Source organism: Rhinoraja longicauda, chromosome 11 (genome assembly GCF_053455715.1).
Source record: "Rhinoraja longicauda isolate Sanriku21f chromosome 11, sRhiLon1.1, whole genome shotgun sequence".
Taxonomy (NCBI): domain Eukaryota; kingdom Metazoa; phylum Chordata; class Chondrichthyes; order Rajiformes; family Arhynchobatidae; genus Rhinoraja; species Rhinoraja longicauda.
The window spans coordinates 30,952,993-30,974,135 of record NC_135963.1 but is presented as its reverse complement, the minus strand read 5'-3'; the positions used below and the strand labels follow the sequence as shown (position 1 = coordinate 30,974,135).

Below are 21,143 nucleotides of genomic sequence, written 5' to 3'. Positions count from 1 at the left end.
GTGGGTCCAATCAGCGAAACGTCGATGAAAGTGCCCACTTGATAACCCCAATGACGTGTCTGCCTAGCCTTTCTCAACATCGGAGGAGCATAGGTGAGTGCATAAGCCTCCCATTACCACCGGGAGCAAGTTGACATTTGGCACTTTGGATTTCTAACATCTTGTCCTGTGTATTTGGAAACACATATATATATATTGTGTGTATGTGTATATATATATATATATATATATATATATATATATATATATACACAAGTAATTGTTATATTTCTATAATAGAAAGTGATTATTGTTATTTCATAAAGGACAAACATGGTGACCATTCATAAAACATCATCAGGATTTTATGATCATTCATCAACTAATTGTTTCATTCCCAGTGGTAATCATATTGGATATGTGGAAAACATCAGCCATCTGTCTTCCCCAGAAGTCTAAAAATCATGTCCAATCATTTTTCGTCCATCTTGTACTAATCTATGATAGAAGGAGCTGGTCTAACCTTTGTAGTCTTTCTTAATTTTGCTCTAGAATGCATCCTTCATAAAATCTCTAAAATCAAAACCTAGACTTCTCTACTATCAGCCTCTGGGTCTCTTATCATGTATGTTTCATTTAAATGGCATAAACCATAGCCAAGCAACTGTTTTTCCAGTTGATGCACATCTTCCAAATTGTCTTCCATAAGGCCTTTAGAAATGAACTGAACCTCAAAGCCATGCTGTGGTGCTGCTTGCAGATGCATGGGCATGTCTTTTGATGTTCAAGATGACTTTAATCTGTAAACCAACCCCATTAAGACTTTTTAACTAGCTTGCTATTTCTGGTGACGGTGGAATAAGCTGTATGTAAACTGGCCTCCACATTTGCTCATAATCCAAACACTTCGGATCACCTTGTGAACACTGCCTTCCTCAGCTAAATTTCAGGACAGCCTGAAGCCCCAGGTTTGGGCAAGTGCTTCAGCCACATCATCACCTTCATATTTGACAGCAGGGGTAGACGTTTTTTCCACCCACAAATCTCTGATAACAACCGGCAGTAATGATGCACGCCAACAACTGCACTGGCACTTTGGCCTCTACTTCTACGTTAAATGGCTTTGTGTTTAAATGGGATGCATCAGATCTTATTCAATTCATATTTTCTTTTCATTCTGACTGAAACTCGCCTTTTGCCGGCATAGCGGGCAGCTCACAGGTCCTATCCAAGAACCATGTCTCCAATATGCAATTAAACATGGTCCTGTTGGTAAAAGAGTAAGAGAAAATAGTATAATTTAATGATTATCAGCTTTAATACTGCTCTTTAACATAGAATCTAGATGTAAAATCAAAGTCTGTTGAAATGTTTTGGCAATCTTAACCTAATTCTAAAAATGCCTGAGTAAATTGCAGCAAAATAAATGCCCAGACTTAAATGTATAAACTGGCATTAAAACTATTAGTTTTTCTTTTTGTTTACCTTTAAAATGAAGCAAAATGATTTGGGGAATCCAGTAATGTAAAAATATCAGTACCCAGTAATCAGTCAACAACTGATTCTTAAGAGTTACTTAGCCCCAATTTTTAGCAGTTGTGTATTTCAATTATTTATTTGCCTCTGTACTCCACAATTTGAGATTTGTAATAGAAAAAAATCACATCTGGTTAAAGTGCACATTGTCAGATTTTAATAAAGGCCATTTTTATACATTTTGGTTTCACCGTGTAGAAATTACAGCAGTGTTTATACATAGTCCCCCCCATTTCAGGGCACCGTAATGTTTGGGACACAGCAATGTCATGTAAATGAAAGTATAGTTTAGTATTTTGTTGCATATCCTTTGCATGCAATGACTGCTTGAAGTCTGCAATTCTTGGACCACCAGTTGCTGGGTGTCTTCTCTGGCGATGCTCTGCCAGGCCTGTATTGCAGCCATCTTTAGCTTATGCTTGTTTTGGGGGCTAGTCCCCTTCAGTTTTCTCTTCAGCTCAATTGGGTTCAAATCGGGTGATTGACTTGGCCACTCAAGAATTGACAATTTTTTAGCTTTGAAAAACTCCTTTGTTGCTTTAGCAGTATGCTTGGGATCATTGTCTTGCTGTAGAATGAACTGCCGGCCAATGAGTTTTGAGGCATTTGTTTGAACTTGAGCAGATAGGATGTGTCTATACACTTCAAAATTCATTATGCTACTACCATCAGCAGTTGTATTATCAATGAAGATAAGTGAGCCAATACCTTGAGCAGCCATAAATGCCCAGGCCATAACACCCCCACCACTGTGTTTCACAGATGAGTTGGTATCCTTTGGATCTTGGGCAGTTCCTTCTCTCCTCCATACCTTGCTCTTGCCATCACTCTGATATAAGTTAATCTTCGTTTCATCTGTCCTCAAGACCTTTTCCAAAACTATGGTTGCTCTTTTAAGTACTTCTTGGCAAACTGTAACCCGGCCATCCCATTTTTGCAGTGAACCAGTGGTTTGCATCTTACAGTGTAGCCTCTGTATTTCTGTTCATGAAGTCTTCTGCGGACAGTGGTCATTGACAAATCCACACCTGACTCAAGAGTGTTTCTGATCTGTCGGACAATTTTTCTTTATTATAGAGATAATTCTGTCATCAGCTCTGGAGGTCTTCCATGGCCAGCCAATCCCTTTGCGATTTGTAAGCTCACCAGTACAGGAAAAAAAACTGCAGATGCTGGTTTAAATCGAATGTAGACACAAAATGCTGGAATAACTCAGCGGGTCAGGCAGCATCTCGGGAGAGAAGGAAAGGGTGACATATCGGGTCGAGACCCGCTGAGTTACTCCAGCATTTTGTGTCTACAAGCTCACCAGTGCTCTCTTTCTTCTTAATGATGTTCCAAACAGTTTATTTTGGTAAGCTTAAGGTTTGGCTGATGTCTCTAACAGTTTTATTCTTGTTTCTCAGTCTCATAATGGCTTCTTTGACTTTCATTGGCACAACTTTGGTCCCCATGTTGATAAACAACAATAAAAGTTTCCAAAGGTGATGGAAAGACTGGAGGAAAGACTGGGTGCTGAGTGCTCTCTTATACCTGCATTAAGGAGGCATTTAAACACCTGAGCAATTACAAACACCTGTGAACCCACGTGTCCCAAACATTATGGTGCCCTGAAATGGGGGACGATGTATAAACATTGCTGTAATTGCTACATGGTGAAACCAAAATGTATAAAAATGGCCTTTAATAAAAACTGACAATGTGATAATTAACCACATGTGACTTTCTTCTATTACAAATCTCAAATTGTGGAGTCTGGAGGCAAATAAATAAAGTGATGGGACTTTGTCCCAAACATTATGGAGGGCATTGTAACTCCAAAATTAAGTTAAAATTAGGTATTTAATTCATACACTTATATAAATATTAAATGCTTTGAGTTTGGAATTCTGTACATGTGCTCATCTGCAAATCGTGCAGTGATTTGTATAACATGGCAAGCTGAGGTGGAGAACATTCCTCAAACAGTGAGAATATGGTTATAATATATCATTTATTACTCCCCCTGTATTCAAAGTCAAGTTTACAAAGTGAACTAATATGGATAGGCAAATTCCCTCTTCCAAAACACATTAATGTGTTTTCTAAATGTTTCTAGCTGTGTTTCAAAATCACTTTTCTTAACTTTTATTGAAGTTAATTTTTCTGATTTTATTTCATGATTCTTAGTTTTCAGGTCAACACGCAAAATCATAATTGACATGAATGTTCTGATAAAGCTCAAGGGGAAATCAATCTCACGTGGACTGAAGATAATGCATTCTGATTGTGACCTATAATCTTTTGATTTAAAAAAAAATTCAGCAAATGGTCTTAGAATAAAACATGGCAATATTTATCTTTTTTGGAGAGTCAAGTCAAGTCAAGTCAATTTTATTTGTATAGCACATTTAAAAACAACCCACGTTGACCAAAGTGCTGTACATCTGATTAGGTACTAAGGAAAAAAATGAAACATACAGTAGCACGCAAACAGTTCACAGCGCCTCCTCAATGAGCCTCAAACGCTAGGGAGTAGAAATAGGTTTTGAGCCTGGACTTAAAGGAGTCGATGGAGGGGGCAGTTCTGATGGGGAGAGGGATGCTGTTCCACAGTCTAGGAGCTGCAACCGCAAAAGCGCGGTCACCCCTGAGCTTAAGCCTAGACCGCGGGATAGTGAGTAGCCCCAAGTCGGCCGACCTGAGGGACCTGGAGTTAGAGAGGGGGGTTAGAAGATTTTTGATGTAGGGGGGGGGGATGTCCATTTAGGGCTTTATACGTGAATAGGAGGAGCTTGAAGTTGATTCTGTACCGTACAGGGAGCCAGTGGAGAGAGGCCAGAATCGGGGTGATGTGGTCCCTTTTACGGGTACCCGTCAGGAGTCTCGCTGCGGCGTTTTGGACCAGTTGCAGGCGGGACAGGGAAGATTGGCTGATCCCAGTGTATAGGGAGTTGCAGTAGTCTAGGCGGGAGGAAATGAAAGCGTGAATGATTTTTTCTGTGTCGTCGAATTGGAGGAAAGGTTTGATTTTAGCTATGGTTCGAGAGTGCTGTTGGCGATGCAGTGCAGTAACGGCAATTGCAGTCACACACCACCAGAAATTGGATCATTTTATCTCTCCCTCTCGCAAAGTTGCTGGAGAATAGTCAGGTGTTCCAGCTAACAAACAAAGGTAATTTATTAACCAGAAGAAAAGCTTGCAATGTCAGGTCAACATGACTTTCTTCCACAGAAGTAGAAAAGCTTTCTGGCAAGTCATACACCAAACATTGTTGCAACATATGGAGAGCAGCTAATCAAAAGGTCCAGATTTTGAAATGTTTTTTTACAATGCCTTAAAACAGAAATGATTGTTAACAACCAATATTACATACAGCACCTCCTCTCATCCCTTTTTTTAAAGAAATAGGAAATAAAAAACACAGAGTCAAAGTAATTCTGGCATCTCTCAGCTAGCGTGGGATGAGATTACTTGCTCAGATAGTTGCTACTTCAATTTCAGTTGTGTTTTTGTACATCTGTCCTTCAGCCTCTGTTTCTAGTCATGCCTAACTTTGTCTTTTCCATTATTTCCCCTTCCCCATCAGCCCAGGTCTCTGCCAGTTCAGATCTTTGGGTGTAACATTCAATTGATGTTGAAATTGATACAGCATCAATTCTAAGTGATAACCTTCTCCAATGTTATCTTCCAAATGGTATGTGGAATCAGATTATATATATATATATATATAACACACAAAGGGTTCACAGCTCATTACTTCAGAAAACTCTAATTAATTGGTGAAGCATGATATTACTGTCAGATAACTATAGACTTTTCCTGATAAACTTGATTTTTTAAGTGCCTTGTTTATGAACATTTTTAATAATAGCTTCTAACTTTCTCCCCATTGATTTAGATTTGTTGAGTTTAGAGATACAGCACTGAAACAGGCCCTTCGGCCCACTGAGTCCACTCTGATCAGTGATCCCCACACACTAGCATTATCCTACACACTAAGGACATTTTACAATTTTACCGAAGACAATTGGCCTACAAATCTGTATATCTTTGGAGTGTGTGAGGAAACCGGAGCACCCGGAGAAAACCCATGCAGGTCATGCAGAGAACGTACAAACTACATGCAGACAGCACCCTTAGGATCAAACCCAGGTCTCTGGCATTGTAAGGCAGCAACTCTACTGCTGCACCACTGTGCTGCCCCGATCCCCAGTGATCAATGTCAAGCTGCAGTTTCTATGTGTCTTATTTTATGAATAAAATATACTATTTTCCAAACTAATAAAGCCTTCAAAGCTCCATGAAGGTCTTTTGGGGGTAAGGAAACACTCAGATTGTGGCTCGATTTCTCAACATACTAAGCTGGATATCCAGGGTGTAGACATGTCAGCCAGGCAATTTTTTCCCAGGTATAATCTGTCTCTCCAATTCAGCTTCAGTTTTCTCTTTGAGCGCCACTGGAACACATCTTGGTGTGTACATTCCCAGCTGCTTCCTCTCACCCATAATATGCTTTATCTGCCTTTTAACAGACATCTATATATCCCTTTATGAGTTATGCAGCTGAAGTGATTGCTTGTCTGCTCTAGCTAGCTCAATGTACAGAGCAGTTTTGATAATGCCGTCAAGATCTATCTTTATCAATCATCTCTTCCTATCCAAGTATTTTCAATGCAGTTTTTGTAGCCTCAACTACCTTCCCTGGCAGCTTGTTCCATATACTCACCACCCTCTGGGTGCAAATGGTGCCCCTCAAGTTCCTTTTAAATCTTGCCCCTCTCATCTTACACCGATATCATCTGGTTCTTGATTCCCCTACCTTGGGTAAAATAATCTGTGCATTCACCCTATCTATTCCCCTCATAATTTTGTACACCTGAAGAAGATCAACCTCTCCCTCCACTTAGGCCCTCAAGTCCTGGCAACATCCTCATGAACCTCTGCACTCTTTCCAGCTGAATGACATCATTCTATACACTAAACCTAAGTGACCAAAACTAAACACAATAGTCCACAAGTCGCCTCACCAACATCTTGTACAACCGTAACATAACGTCCCAAATTCGGTACTCAGGACCCTGTCTGATGAAGGCCAATGTGCCAAAGCCTTCATTACCACCCTGTGTACCTGTGACTCCACTTTCAGGGAAGTATGTAATTGTACTCCTAAATCCCTCTGCTCTACAACTCCTGTGAAGGCCCAACACTTCACTGTGAAGGGCCTGCACTGATTTGACTTCTCAAAATTACACACCCTGTCTACTTTAAACCACATTAGCCATTGCGCAATCCACTTGATCGAGATTCTGTTGTAAATTTTAATAACCAAGTCAAGTTTATTTGTCACATACACATACACGATGTGCAGTGAAATGAAAGTGGCAATGCCTGCGGATTGTGTACAAAAAAGAATTAGTTACAGCATATAAATAAGTTAATGATTTGGACGAGGGAATATGATTTGGACGAGGGAATTGAATGCAATATCTCTAAGTTTGCGGATGACACGAAGCTGGGTGGCAGTTAGCTGCGAGGAGGATGCTAGGAGGCTGCAGAGTGACTTGGATAGATAGGAGAGTGGGCAAATGCATGGCAGATGCAATATAATGTGGATAAATGTGAGGTTATCCACTTTGACGGCAAGAACAGGAAAGCAGAGTATTACCTGAATGGTGGCCAATTAGGAAAAGGGGAGATGCAACGTGACCTGGGTGTCATGGTGCACCAGTCATTGAAAGCAAGCGTGCAGGTGCAGCAGGCAGTGAAGAAAGCGAATGGTATGTTAGCATTCATAGCAAGAGGATTTGAGTATAGGAGCAGGGAGGTTCTGCTGCAGTTGTACAGGGCCTTGGTGAGACCGCACCTGGAGTATTGTGTACAGTTTTGGTCTCCTAATCTGAGGAAAGACATTCTAGCCTTAGAGGGAGTACAGAGAAGGTTCACCAGATTGATCCCTGGGATGGCAGGACTTTCATATGAAGAAAGACTGGATAGACTAGGCTTATACTCGCTGGAATTTAGAAGACTGAGGGGGGATCTTATTGAAACATATAAAATTCTCAAGGGGTTGGAGAGGCTAGATGCGAGAAGATTGTTCCCGATGTTGGGGAAGTCCAGAACCAGGGGTCACAGCTTAAGGATAAGGGGGGTCTTTTAGGACCGAGATGAGAAAACATTTCTTCACACAGAGAGTGGTGAGTCTGTGGAATTCTCTGCCACAGAAGGTGGTTGAGGCCAGTTCATTGGCTATATTTAAGAGGGAGTTAGATGTGGCCCTTGTGGCTAAAGGGATCAGGGGGTATGGAGAGAAGGCAGGTACAGGTTACTGAGCTGGATGATCAGCCATGATCATATTGGATGGTGGTGCAGGCTCGAAGGGCTGAATGGCCTACTCCTGCACCTATTTTCTATGTTTCTAATAAAGTTACTATAGTGTAGACAAAAATTAGTCTCTGGAGTTATAAAAGTTGACAGTCCTGATGGCCTGTGGGAAGAAACTCCGTCTCATCCTCTCCGTTTTCACAGCGTGACAGCGGAGGCGTTTGCCTGACCTTAGCATCTGGAACAGTCCGTTATTGGGGTGGCAGGGGTCCCTCATAATCTTACTTGCTCTGGATCTGCACCTCCTGATGTATAGGTCCTGCAGGGGGACGAGTGTAGTTCCCATGGTGCGTTCTGCCGAACGCACTACTCTCTGCAGGGCCATCCTGTCCTGGGCAGAGCTGTTCCCAAACCAGACTGTAATGTTGCCGGACAGGATGCTCTTTACAGCCCCAGAGTAGAAGCAATGAAGGATCCTCAGAGACACTGAATTTCCTCAGCTGTCTAAGGTGGTAAAGGCGCTGCTTTGCCTTACCCACCAGTGCAGCAATGTGTGTTGCCCATGTCAGATCCTCTGTGATGCGGACTCCCAAGTATTTAAAACTGCTCACCCTATCCACAGTAGCCCCATTTATCTCCAGTGGTGTGTATGTCCTTGGATGTTTAGCCCTTCTAAAGTCCACAATCAGCTCCTTAGTTTTAGTGACATTCAAGAGGAGGCTATTGACCTGACACCAGAGTGCCAAATCAGTCACCTCCTCCCGGTAGGCATTTTCATCGTTGTTGGAGATCCGGCCCACCACCACAGTGTCATCAGCAAACTTGATGATTGAGTTTGAGCTGAACCTGGCCTCACAGTCATGTGTGTACAGGGAGTACAGTAGGGGGCTAAGGACGCAACCCTGGGGGGATCCTATGTTCAGGGTGAGGGAGCTAGATGTGTGTTCCCCCATTCTGACCACTTGGGGCCTGGCAGTGAGAAAGTCCAGGACCCAGGCACACAGAGGGGTGCTAAGCCCCAGTTCCAGCAGCTCCTCAACCAGTCTGGTTGATTCACTGTCTACGATACACCTACTTTAGTGTCGCCAGCAAACTTACAAAACGAGATTGGTAATAACCAATTTTACTGAGGTTATACAAAGTGGCAAATGCATGATATTTAAAATAATTTCTCTTTTGCATAGATCAGTTTGCACGTAACAGGTTAATTCTTTCAGAAATATAACTTTTTTGGATGTTCAAGGCCAGTAAATTGTTCTATTTGAGTATTCGGTCCATTTCAAAGATGGTACCATTTTGCTGTTGTTCCAGAACGAGTTTTCCTGCAGGAGGTGTAGTTCAAACAAATCCTGAGTAATTTGCAGATGTTAATATGATCTGTACCCAGTAAAACCAGAGTAAATAGCTGAAACCCTGGGAAATTTGAGTGCAACAATGATCCAACTGTTCAATATGAGTGTACAATGTTGTCTTGGAAATGAGAGCTATGTGCTTTTCAGTTTGTTCAAATCTCTCCACAGCAGCTCAACTTTACATCTTTATTCTGTATCCTCTAACAGACTATAGAACAAAATTGCATACATTTTAACTTTCAGGCAAATCATTATAGTAAATCCTTTTTATGAATAAGGATATTTAATGTGTAATATAATGCATGATATTTAATACACTAAAACAATGCAATTAATATTTCACTATGATATACCGTGGCAGAGCTCTGAAATTCCCTTTTTGGGATAATTTGTGGATTTTGCTTCTTTGAATAAACCTTCTCCATCACTCCATTGCAATGGTGGGAGATTTGTGGACAATGCGCCATTGGACGACATCCAAGGTTGGTGTAGTGAGTGCCATGGATGAGCAACAGTGGGTAATAAAACTGATTTACTCTAAGAGTTCAGATTACATCATAAGTCAAAAGAGAGAAGTCTGAGTGAATTTATTAGTTACCTGACCTCAATAATAAATTATACACTTACGCTTACTCATAATATATCTGTTTTAAAATGAATGCCATGGTTTCAATGAAATAAAGATAATGGCTAATGACATGGTTGAACTGACACTGGATGAAAATATAAATATTGAATATTGATTTCTCTAACTTCAAGTAACCCCTGCATTCCCTCTCTGTCCATCCCTCCCCCACCCAAGTCACACCAGCGTTTTGTTTTCACCTAGCAAACAGCTAACAATGGCATGTTTCCTTTATCATTGTTACTTTTTTCAATATCATATCATATCATATATATACAGCCGGAAACAGGCCTTTTCGGTCCACCAAGTCCGTGCCGCCCAGCGATCCCTGCACATTAACACTATCCTACACCCACTAGGGACAATTTTTACATTTACCCAGCCAATTAACCTACATACCTGTACGTCTTTGGAGTGTGGGAGGAAACCGAAGATCTCGGAGAAAACCCACGCAGGTCACGGGGAGAACGTACAAACTCCTTACAGTGCAGCACCCGTAGTCAGGATCGAACCTGAGTCTCCGGCGCTGCATTCGTTGTAAAGCAGCAACTCTACCGCTGCGCCACCGTGCCGCCCATTCATTCGTTCTATATCTCTCCACATCATCGTCTATATCTCTCGTTTCCCTTTCCTGTGATGTTCAGTCTGAAGAAGAGTCTTGACCCGAAACGTCACCCATTCATTTTCTCCAGTGATGCTGCCTGTCTCGCTGAGTTACTCCAGCAGTTTTGTGTCTAAGTTGGCATTGAACTTGGTTGCACAGCCATGTATATACAAGGAACTAGGCACACAATCCTGAGGAGCATCAGTGTTGAGGATCAGAGTGGAAGTAATGTAATGATGAATTCTAACTAACTGAAAAAAATTAACACAGTGCGGAGAATATAGCATCACAGAGTCAAACATACCACAAAATAAATGACCACAGCTGGTTTCCACGGGAAATGTGGGAATTTGGAGACAAATGGGACACCGGAGATCACCATGGAAGCAAGACTTTGAACAGGTTTGCAATTCCTGCCACACAAAACAAAAGAAATACCTTATGATTTTTAATCATCTGTTTTATCTTGTATCTATTATTTATGTTGAATCTATAGCTTCTACTGTATAGTTATTCAGGATATTTGGCAATGTGAGTTTTGATACTCAAAGATTAACTGTGAAATTACTGAGATGTGAATTTCTTATAGATCCTCCGTACTCTGTTAAACATTATATTATCACATATCGTGTGTTGATGTAAATACTTTTATTAGATTCAGTTGATACATAATATTGATTAATTTAGATACGAAACGATACAAAAGAACTTTATCCCAGGAGGGAAATTTGTCTGCCAACAGTCATAAAACACAAGATACATGAAACATGAAATTAAGGTGATGAGTGGAAAGGATTGGGGATGTGCAAAGATTGGGATGGGGAGGTGGAGGGAGTCAGTTTACCCCACGACAGAAGCTGTTATTAAACTAATATTTAAATTATTAGATATTGAAGCACAATAAGTTATAATTTTTGGAAACTTTCCACCCAAGGATGAATGCAGCCTGTTTTTGTATGTGGATTCTAGAATGTGACCTATTTCTAAAATATGTTAGGCTATACATTCATCCTGCTGTAGTTTTCAGTTTGATCTAGGTCCTTCTTGGGTGTTCTTTGATGTAAGGCAATAGTCTGAATGAATGAATGAAGGAGCATACATATCTTACAATTTGCACTTCCAGAGTACAGAAAAACTCTGATAAACTGGCATCCTTGGGAATTTGGCATTTCCAGACTAACAAATATTAGATGTTATGCCTACTAATACTCCAAAACACTTTAACTTAATGCTACCCAGTAGTGCAATAAATGTTCCTGTGAACCCAATGAGTTTAAAAGGAACTGGAAACATACAAGCACTCTGTACTCTTGCATTACCAAAGCGACACACATTGCCAACAGGTAGTGTTCCAAATGCTTACCCTGGGATCTGGCCTCACAACTAGCTGCAGTCTGGGCTTCCTGCTCTGGTTACACAATCTGCTTGCATCCAGGATCACTGGCTGGCGTTCTCGACTAATGAGTGAGCGAGGCATTGAACTGTCAGGATTTCCGAACAATGTGATGTCAGATTATTGGTGTTTTACTATTCTAAGGATAATACTCAATGAGCAAAAGAGGTGTGTCTGTTACAGAACTGTGAACTGCAGAGTGCAGGTCTTCCCCTGGCAGCCTGGGTTCGGCACAAAGTTAGAAACTCCGAGGTTGGATATAGATTCATGCAGATCTGACAATGGCATTTAATGAGCACGAGCAAGGATTTGGATATGCACCTGAATTGCCAATACACAGAAGGTCAAGTGCTGCAAATTGGAGTATTTTAGATGGGTATTTGATGGTCAGTGTGGTCGAAGGGCTTGTTGCTGTGCTTTATGACTCTATAACTATAATTCTGTTATCATACTTGATAAAGATCATTCGTCCCAGAGGAGCTGAAATCAAGTAAATGGGATGTATCAGTTTAAGTCACACGATGTAGGGAACCAACATCATTGTGTGAAACTGTCTAACAGCATCATAAAGTAAAGATTGAAATGAACCTGTGTAAGAAAACAAAAACACCCACAAAGTAACTATTGTTATAGCTGCCCCTTGCCTGGCCTGAACACTGATTCCTCAAATCTTTTGCATTTCTCTTGTCCTTGGTTTGGTTGAATCTGAAAAATAAAAAGTTTAAAGAAAGAGAAGGTCAGTTTTGTATGAAGTAAACTTCAAGTCAAGTGGAGTCAAGTTTATTATCTGGATACTTTCTGCAGTACAGTACCCAATCTCTTTAAAGCGCAGCAAGTAGAGGCACAGGCATTAATATATTCAATTACATAGAGTTTTAACCAATAGTTTTATTGATAGAGTTTTATTTCAAATCATTTAAAAAAATGTCCTTTAATTTCTCAAACTGAAATATTTAAATAAGCCCAGAAGTTCCTGCCCGAAAATAGTTTCCTTCTTCACTTAGCAATCCACATAAAGATATTATTAATGAAGATGACGTGGTAAATGATCGGTATTGTTTACCTTTGTTATGTATTTGATGTCTCACGTTTTCTTGGCTCTCTGAAGTTAAGGGGGACAAACTGGAAAAAGTATGTGGAAATTTACTCTGTATATTTAACTAGGTTCAGTAAACATGCTTTTAAAATTATTTCTCCAGGACAAAGGGCATTCTTTCATGTTTGTTTCATCACAGATAGCAATTATTCCTAACAGTTTGAAAGTATTGACCAAATATTGCAAAGATACTGAAAATACTTGTGGTAATGAAAAACCATTAATCTCTGCTATTTAATTTTCAATCCCTGACTATATTTAGATTTTACAATTATAAATCAAAACATTAAGCTAATCCAAATTTTGGAAAGAATGACAGGATTCCAGTTATTCTGTTTACTGATCACATTGCTGCAGGTAGAAATTTATTTTAAGAAGACAGCTGCATTTGCCCACATGACAAAAGTGGCCAGATACACAAGACTGCAATGGTCACTCTGGCGGGTACCGCCCCCGGCAGTCATCAGGCCCCCCCCCCCCCCCCCCCATTGGCCGCCACTCCCGTCATTCGGACGGGTCCCATTGCGATGTCAAACGCGTCTGATGGCCAGGGAAAAGGTTATTTTTTAACATTTAAAATGTCTCTTACTTTAAAAATATGACCAATTTGAATGAAACTTGCATTAAGGTGACCCCAGGACAATGCTGAGTAAGGTGGTCCTACAATTGTTGCGCTATCGTGTGACGGGGGCACAAAAATGAAGGATCAAACAAACAGGATGGGAGTTTTAGTAATATACTAGACCAAGTGGACCCGTTGGGCCCAAACCTCTCCTGCATTGGTGCAGCAGCCTCTCCTCCCCTCTTTTTGGCTGTAGTTCAGGAACAAACAAACAAACAAACCAGAGTTTTAGTATACAGATATACATTGTAAAGTAACCAAAGTAAGGTTTCATCATATCAAGCTTGAATATCAACAAAAATCTAGTAGAAACTGCAGATTGGTTGAAAGTTATTGATTAACTTTGATTCCTGTCATTTATTACAAATTTCATGCGACCTTGGAATCCTTTCAATGTGGATTTTTTTTTTAGCTTGTTAAAAGCCAAACCAAGTACCTCTTGAATTTACTAACTCCTCGTGAACCTATCTCCGGAGCAATGACTAGTCATTCTCTATTGACAGGAGTAAGAATGGCATGAAAAAGTGTCTTGATAGTGAAGAGGCTAACGCTCTTGTTTCGCTGGAGAAATAATCCTGTTATATATCAGACGATATTTGTTTCATCACTGATCAACACTGTGCAAGTTGAGATATACAGTGATCACATTAAACAATTGAGTCCAGCACCTCTCAACTAAGAAAGGGATTCTTGCTTCCCATTGATACATTGATTTTTTTTAAACCAAAGAACCTTCTGATTCTGCACTGGAAAAGATACATGTGTGCAAAACTGGTGAAGGCAGAATTGTATCTTCGGTCAATTGGTCTTCTTCCAGCACAAAACTGGGGGCGGCGCAGTGGTACAGTGTTAGAGTTGCTGCCTTACAGAGCCAGAGACCAGGGTTCGACCCTGACTACAGCTATTATCTGTACAGATTTTTTACGTTCTCCCTGTGACCTCGTGGATTTTCTTTGGGTGCTCCGGTTTGCTTGCATGTTCTAAAGATGTGCAGGTTTGTAGGTTAATTGCCTTTTGTAAATTTTCCCTAGGGTGTAGGATAAAGATAATATGTGGGTGATTATTGGTCGATGCGGACTCGGTGGGCGGATACGCTGTAACTAAATTAAACTAAACTAAATCTCATCATGCCTAAACCACTGAAGGTGAGTTGATACCACTGCAATTGGATGTAGCATCAAGTTGACAAATGCAGGAATTAGTTTGCCACAATTGTAGTTTCAAAAGATAATTGTCAACAATTTGCTTGGAAGGTAAAGAAAGTCCGTGGGCAACTCAGGCAACTGAACAATATGATATCTATTTGGATGAGTAAAAGGTGTTAGTCACTTAGTTAAAACTAAGTGAAACAAATCACAACCTTGATGTGTCATGCAAACTGTTCACACGAACCAAAATTATACTGAACCTTACTGCAACAGATAAGAATTGTTTGCATCAATAGAAATTGATGCCATAGCTGCAGTACCAATGATGCCTGAGCATGAACTGCAGCAACATTAGCCAGATGATACGGTGAAGCTCAAATAATAACTTCAATTCCTTTGCATCTATACTAGGATATAGAATCAACCAGTATTAAGTTGGGGTGAAAAGTAGTGAGATAGATGTAATACCTCTTCCAAATGCTCCTGGGCAAGGATCAATTTCCATATGGTGGAACGGGCTATCAAATATAAACTAGCAAATAGCGTTTTAGGTCGGAAATCATTCTTCAGACTGATGGGATTGAAAGAAGATAGCTGGTACAAAGAGTTGAGGGGAAGTGGTGGGGCAAGAGCTGGCAAGTGATGGGTGAAATCATGTAAAGTAAGGTTGATTAGCAGGTGAGTATGTTGGGGGGGAAAGGGGGAGCAATAGTAACCTAGATGAGGTGATAAGTGGAAAAGTCAAAAGAGTGCAAATAGTTTAATCTGCCAAGGAAAGAAGGCGGGGAATGAAATATGAAGCAGAGGGAGGAACAGTGGAGAGCTGGGAATCGAGGGGAGAAGAAAAATGGGGGACCTGGAGAAGGGAGGGGAGAATAAGCAGATGGTGGTGATAGAAGAGGGGAAAGAAACTAGGTGATGGGCTCAGGGGAAGTGTAAAGGAAGGGGTGTATGCACCAGGGGAGCTGAGTCATTAGAATAACTGGGTGAGAATAAGATGTGTCTCGAGATACAACAATGACATTCAACTTTGGCTACCACATTCCTTATAGTGCAGTAATAACTATATTTCAAAAATGTTTTATTCATTGTAACACACATAAGAAGATTGGCCACCTTCTATGGTGTAAATAAGTATGAAATATGAAATAAACATCTTTCTAGTATAGCAGGAAAATGGTCTGAAGATATTTTGAAATTACACCAAATGAATACAGCATGGAATTCAATTCAGAATTACAATGCTCTGGTCACCTATGTACAATAAACCCAGATAAAAACTATGGTAATGCATTTCACCGGAAAAAAACAGCAAAATAAACTTGACCTTGTACAAAATTGGACTGACTGAGTTAAAATTCAACTACAGAGAAAAGTGATATCTGACAAAAGTACAATGAGAAGTCATTCTACATTAGCATTTTCCAAATGACCTAATAATCATATCTTACCTTATGTCCTTACTGCTGGGGCAAAAGGAATGTCGGAACATCCTGCAGTGATATAGTGTACTAGCTGGTAGAATTTCCACAGCTCACTGGAACTGTCTGATAATATGTTTCAAACTTCAAATGACAAACTCCTTCATCTTGATTAAATATTAACAAACAAAAAGCACTAAAATAAAGGCATAGAAGCTCTTTTAAAAAATCCCATTTTACGGAACTAAACCAGTCAGATTCCTTGGTTAATAACTGACAGAACATGCAAGATGATGAAGCAGCTCGCCGTTTAAAGATTGGCTGCGGCATTGAAATAGGTGCCAATCTATTTTGATCATCTACGTTTTGGCCACTAAACTGAGTTAATTACAGACTAGACAATGGCAACATTTTTTTAATAGCCACAAAGTGCTGGAGTAACTCAGCGGATCAGGCAGCATCTCTGGAGTATGTGGATAGATGATGTTTAGGGTCGAGACATCCAGATTGATGGGGGGTGGGGTGGGGGAGGGGGGAGCTGGAAGGGAGGAGCAGGACAAAGTCCGGCTGGTACTAGGTAAACGTAGGTTAAGGGAGGCGGGGTCTTAAAAGGCAGATGGTGGGACAAAGGCCAGAGATTTAAAGGCAGAAGGTTTGATACAAAAGGATTGAAGTGTTGCAAGTTATGAAGCTAGAGGAAGGCATAGAAGTGGAAAGGGAGGGGGAGGAGAAAAAATAGGTATGCATCCAGGTGGGGCACAGGGGAAAAGCGGTGGAGGATGGGTGGATGGAAGGGGGTGGGGGGAAGAAGGGGGAGGAGAGGATTGTGTAGTTATCTAAATTGAGAATGGGTTGGGTTGCAAGCGGAATATGTGATGTTCTTCCAGTTTACATGTGGCCCTCACTCTGGCAATGGAGGAGATTGCCAGAGTGAGGCCAGTATTGGAATGGAAAGAGGAATTAAATGGTTAGCATCTGGGAGATCCAGCAGGCCTTGGCGGACAGAGCCCAGATGTTCAGCGAAACGGCCGCCAAATCTATACTTGGTCACTCCTATGTACAGGAGACCACATCGGGTATACTGGATGGAGTAAATGAGGTTAGATGAGGTACATATGAACCTCTCACCTGGAAGGAATGCTAGGGTCCTTGGATGGAGGAGAGGAGAGAAGTATAAGGTTAACACAGGAAAGTACCCGAGATGGGGATTGTTTGCATGGGAAGAGATACGTGAACCAGTTGCATCGGGAACAGTCTTGGGAATGTGGAAAGGGGCAAGGATGGGAAGATGTGACTGGTGGTGGGATCACATTGGAGCTGACAGGAATGTCGAAAGATGATGTATTGGATACGGTGACTGGGGGATTTCTATCTTGGTTCCATTGGGGGGAGGGGTATCGAGACCAGAACTATAGGACACAGAGGAGTTGCGGGTGAGGGATCCATTCAGGACAGCAGGCGGGAAAACACATTTACGAAAAGTAGAGGACATCACCAATGTCCTAGAATGGAAAGCCTCACCCTGGGAGCAAATGCAGCAGAGATGAAGAAATTGAGGTTAGGGAATTGCATTTTTGCAAGAGGCAGGAAGGGTTGTTGAGATAAGTGTGGGAGTTTGTAGATTTATAATAAATGGGGGCCCATGCAAGTACCCACGACTTTACAAGCCAAAAATGTAGCCATGGGCACTCGCATGGGCCACAGCAATGGTTCTTCCTCTAACCTCATCTACTGCATCCAGTGTTCCTGATGAGGCCTCCCCTTCCCTTGCAAGACCAAGCATAGACAAAATAATTATTTTGGCGAACACTTGGACTCGGCCCGCCAAGGTCTACTGGATCTCATGGTTGCTAACTATTTTAATTCATTTTTCCATTCCCATACCGACCTTTCGATCCTGGACCTCCTCCATTGCCAGATTGAGTCAACATGCAAACGGGAGGAACAGCACCTCGTATGGGTAACTTACAACCCATTTTGTCTCTTTTTCCTTTCTATCTTGATCCCATTTTACGTTTTAAAATTCAAATGTCTTTATCAAATTTCACATGTGGCTCGTCCATCCCCTCTGATCTCACTTTGTTCTTAAACCTTTAGTACCAAGGAGATGCAGTAATTTTACATCACCATTTCAAATGCCATGATGTCCTTCCTGTAACCTGCCCTTCCAACAACTTTGTGGGAAAAACATTAATCGGCTAATAACAAGTCTAACTATCACAGTGCCCCATGTGATACTCCAACAATTGTGCATAATTTACTATTGCAAGAAGAAATACTACTATAACAATTATATTCACAAAGTGAATATGCAAGGTGTTTAAACAAATTGACAAGAAGCCATTAGTTCCATGGAATTATTTTATTAAAAACAAAAAGTATGTTCTTTTTCTTTTTAGAGTCATAGGGAGATACAGCACAGAAACTCTTTCAAAATACTGCTTGACAATACGCATTAGGAATCAAAGCTAAACCAATGCTAAGCATTTGCATTCATATTAGATTAAAGGTAATATTTTCAGGAATCACATAATACTTCCTGCTGGGGGGTTTCCACTAGTACAGTGCAAACAAGGTATGATGCAAAATCTTTTATTGAAGGTTACTGAGGTTTATAAAGGCCGTTTAAACAAAAATAATAGGCTACTGACCGACAATCAGTTATGAAAGTGGCTGTTCTGTACAAACGCACCTGGCATATGATTGCTTAACTTGCGGGTCAGTGTGAAACAAGGACATTTCTGGTGCTTTATCTTTTTAAAGATCAACAAAAGATGCCTCATAAGAAGCCTTTTGGAAAATGTAACTTCTCAACTGACGAATAAATAACTAATTATGAAGATAACGGCCAAGGGATCAAAACAAAATGAATTACATTCTTCAAGCTTTGTTACAAAAATCCAATTTAGGAATTTTTGCAAATTTATATTGCAAAATGTTGGCACCATCAGTCCACTTGCAATATTCAAAATTGTAATCAAACAGATCAGGGCAGGAGAATGAAAAGATGGCCCTTAACTTTAGCCTTAACTTAGTTACATACGATAAATCTGAAGTTTATGCTTCAGGCTCCAATTTATGTGGAGTAAATTAAACCGAAGTAAAGGCCTCCAGAAACAATGGTCGACTTGGTACAGGATGCGCACAAAAGTTGTGCTTCAAATTCATTATTGTGCTAAATTAAAGCTCTATGTGCATTTTTTTCCTGCAGCCAGGGCTGTAAATTATTCCACAGGTTTGGAAAATTTGTAAGAAACAATAGCAAAGCAATGATAGGAAGAATCCTTGCTTTCAGATATGGTTGAGAAAGCTGACCGAAAAAGGGTCTTAACCCGAAGGACGAGGGAGAATCTCATGAAACTTACCAAATAATGAAAGGCCTAGATAAAGTTGATGTGGAGTGAATGTTTCCACTAGTATGAGTCTTGGACCAGAGGACACAGCCTCAGAATAAAAGGACATACCTTTAGAAAGGAGATGAGGAGGAATTTCCTTAGTTAGAGGGTGGTGAATCTATGGAATTTATTGCCATAGAAGGATGCGCAGGTCAAGTCGTTGGATATTTTAAAAATGGAGATTGATAGGTTATTGATTAATAAGGGCATCAAAGATTATGGGGAGAAGGCTGGAGAATGGGGTTGAGAGGGTTGAAGGATCATCTATGATTGAATGGTGGAGCAGACTCGATGGGCCAAATGGCTTAATTCTGGCTCCTATGTCTTATGAACTACAATGGGAGGCCTATAAGGTGGAGATGTTTTAACTAGTCAAGATGGATTTTTTTTTGATAGAGAAAGGAATAAAAAACTCAACTCACAGAATAACTAAGACTAAAATAGACCAGAAAGTCCATCTTGGATTGTAGCTGGATCGATTTTCATTTTGCTCTCTGATCAGCCCTACATCTGTTCTTACAACCATTTTCCCATTTGTACACTTATCCTCTTCTGCATTCTTTTTTTATATATGTTGCTAGCCTATTCCCATGTTCACTCTTTGCATCTCTTATTTCATTCATTCCTTCATCTCTAACTCTCTAAACAACCTGGTCCTCACTTTTGTTAGCTGTCTTTTTTATGGCTATTTTATTGTTCTTAGTCATTCAGAGAGTTTTGGCTTTCATTCCCTTCCTTTCTCAAAAAATCCATCTTGATTATAGCTGAAACATCTCCACCTTCAAGGTCTCCTATTGTTCAATATCTTTTGTGGCTGCCTTGAAATATGCTGAGCAAAAGGTTTCAATAGACAATAGACAATAGGTGCAGGAGTAGGCCATTCAGCCCTTCGAGCCAGCACCGCCATTCAATACCCCCTCACTCCGCTATCCTTAAGAGCTCTATCCAGCTCTCTCTTGAAAGCATCCAACGAACTGGCCTCCACTGCCTTCTGAGGCAGAGAATTCCACACCTTCACCACCCTCTGACTGAAAAAGTTCTTCCTCATCTCCGTTCTAAATGGCCTACCCCTTATTCTCAAACTGTGGCCCCTTGTTCTGGACTCCCCCAACATTGGGAACATGTTATCTGCCTCTAATGTGTCCAATCCCCTAATTATCTTATATGTTTCAATAAGATCCCCCCTCATCCTTCTAAATTCCAGTGTATACAAGCCCAATCGCTCCAGCCTTTCAACATACGACAGTCCCGCCATTCCGGGAATTAACCTAGTGAACCTACGCTGCACGCCCTCCATAGCAAGAATATCCTTCCTCAAATTTGGAGACCAAAACTGCACACAGTACTCCAGGTGCGGTCTCACCAGGGCCCGGTACAACTGTAGAAGGACCTCTTTGCTCCTATACTCAACTCCTCTTGTTACGAAGGCCAACATTCCATTGGCTTTCTTCACTGCCTGCTGAACCTGCATGCTTCCTTTCATTGACTGATGCACTAGGACACCCAGATCTCGTTGAACTCCCCCTCCTCCTAACTTGACACCATTCAGATAATAATCTGCCTTTCTATTCTTACTTCCAAAGTGAATAACCTCACACTTATCTACATTAAACTGCATCTGCCATGTATCCGCCCACTCACACAACCTGTCCAAGTCACCCTGCAGCC

General features: G+C 40.9%; 1 protein-coding gene across 4 annotated transcripts in view; it reads right to left on the bottom strand.

Annotated features, from left to right (window-relative positions):
• LOC144597760 (E3 ubiquitin-protein ligase RNF170-like) overlaps nt 1-21,143 on the bottom strand; it is a 30,473-nt gene that overhangs the window by 3,265 nt on the left and 6,065 nt on the right. The window contains exons 1-4 of one of the 4 annotated variants that reach the window (XM_078407302.1): nt 16,111-16,323; nt 12,438-12,498; nt 10,705-10,813; nt 1,172-1,245 (exon numbers count right to left, since the gene is read on the bottom strand). In XM_078407302.1, the coding sequence (XP_078263428.1) occupies nt 1,172-1,245; nt 10,705-10,813; nt 12,438-12,498; nt 16,111-16,151 (285 nt within the window). In that variant the 5' untranslated portion in view covers nt 16,152-16,323. Of the gene's footprint in view, nt 1-1,171; nt 1,246-10,704; nt 10,814-11,763; nt 12,379-12,437; nt 12,499-16,110; nt 16,324-21,143 lie in introns of those variants that run through there. The other 3 variants (XM_078407303.1, XM_078407301.1, XM_078407304.1) reach the window with 3 other exon arrangements.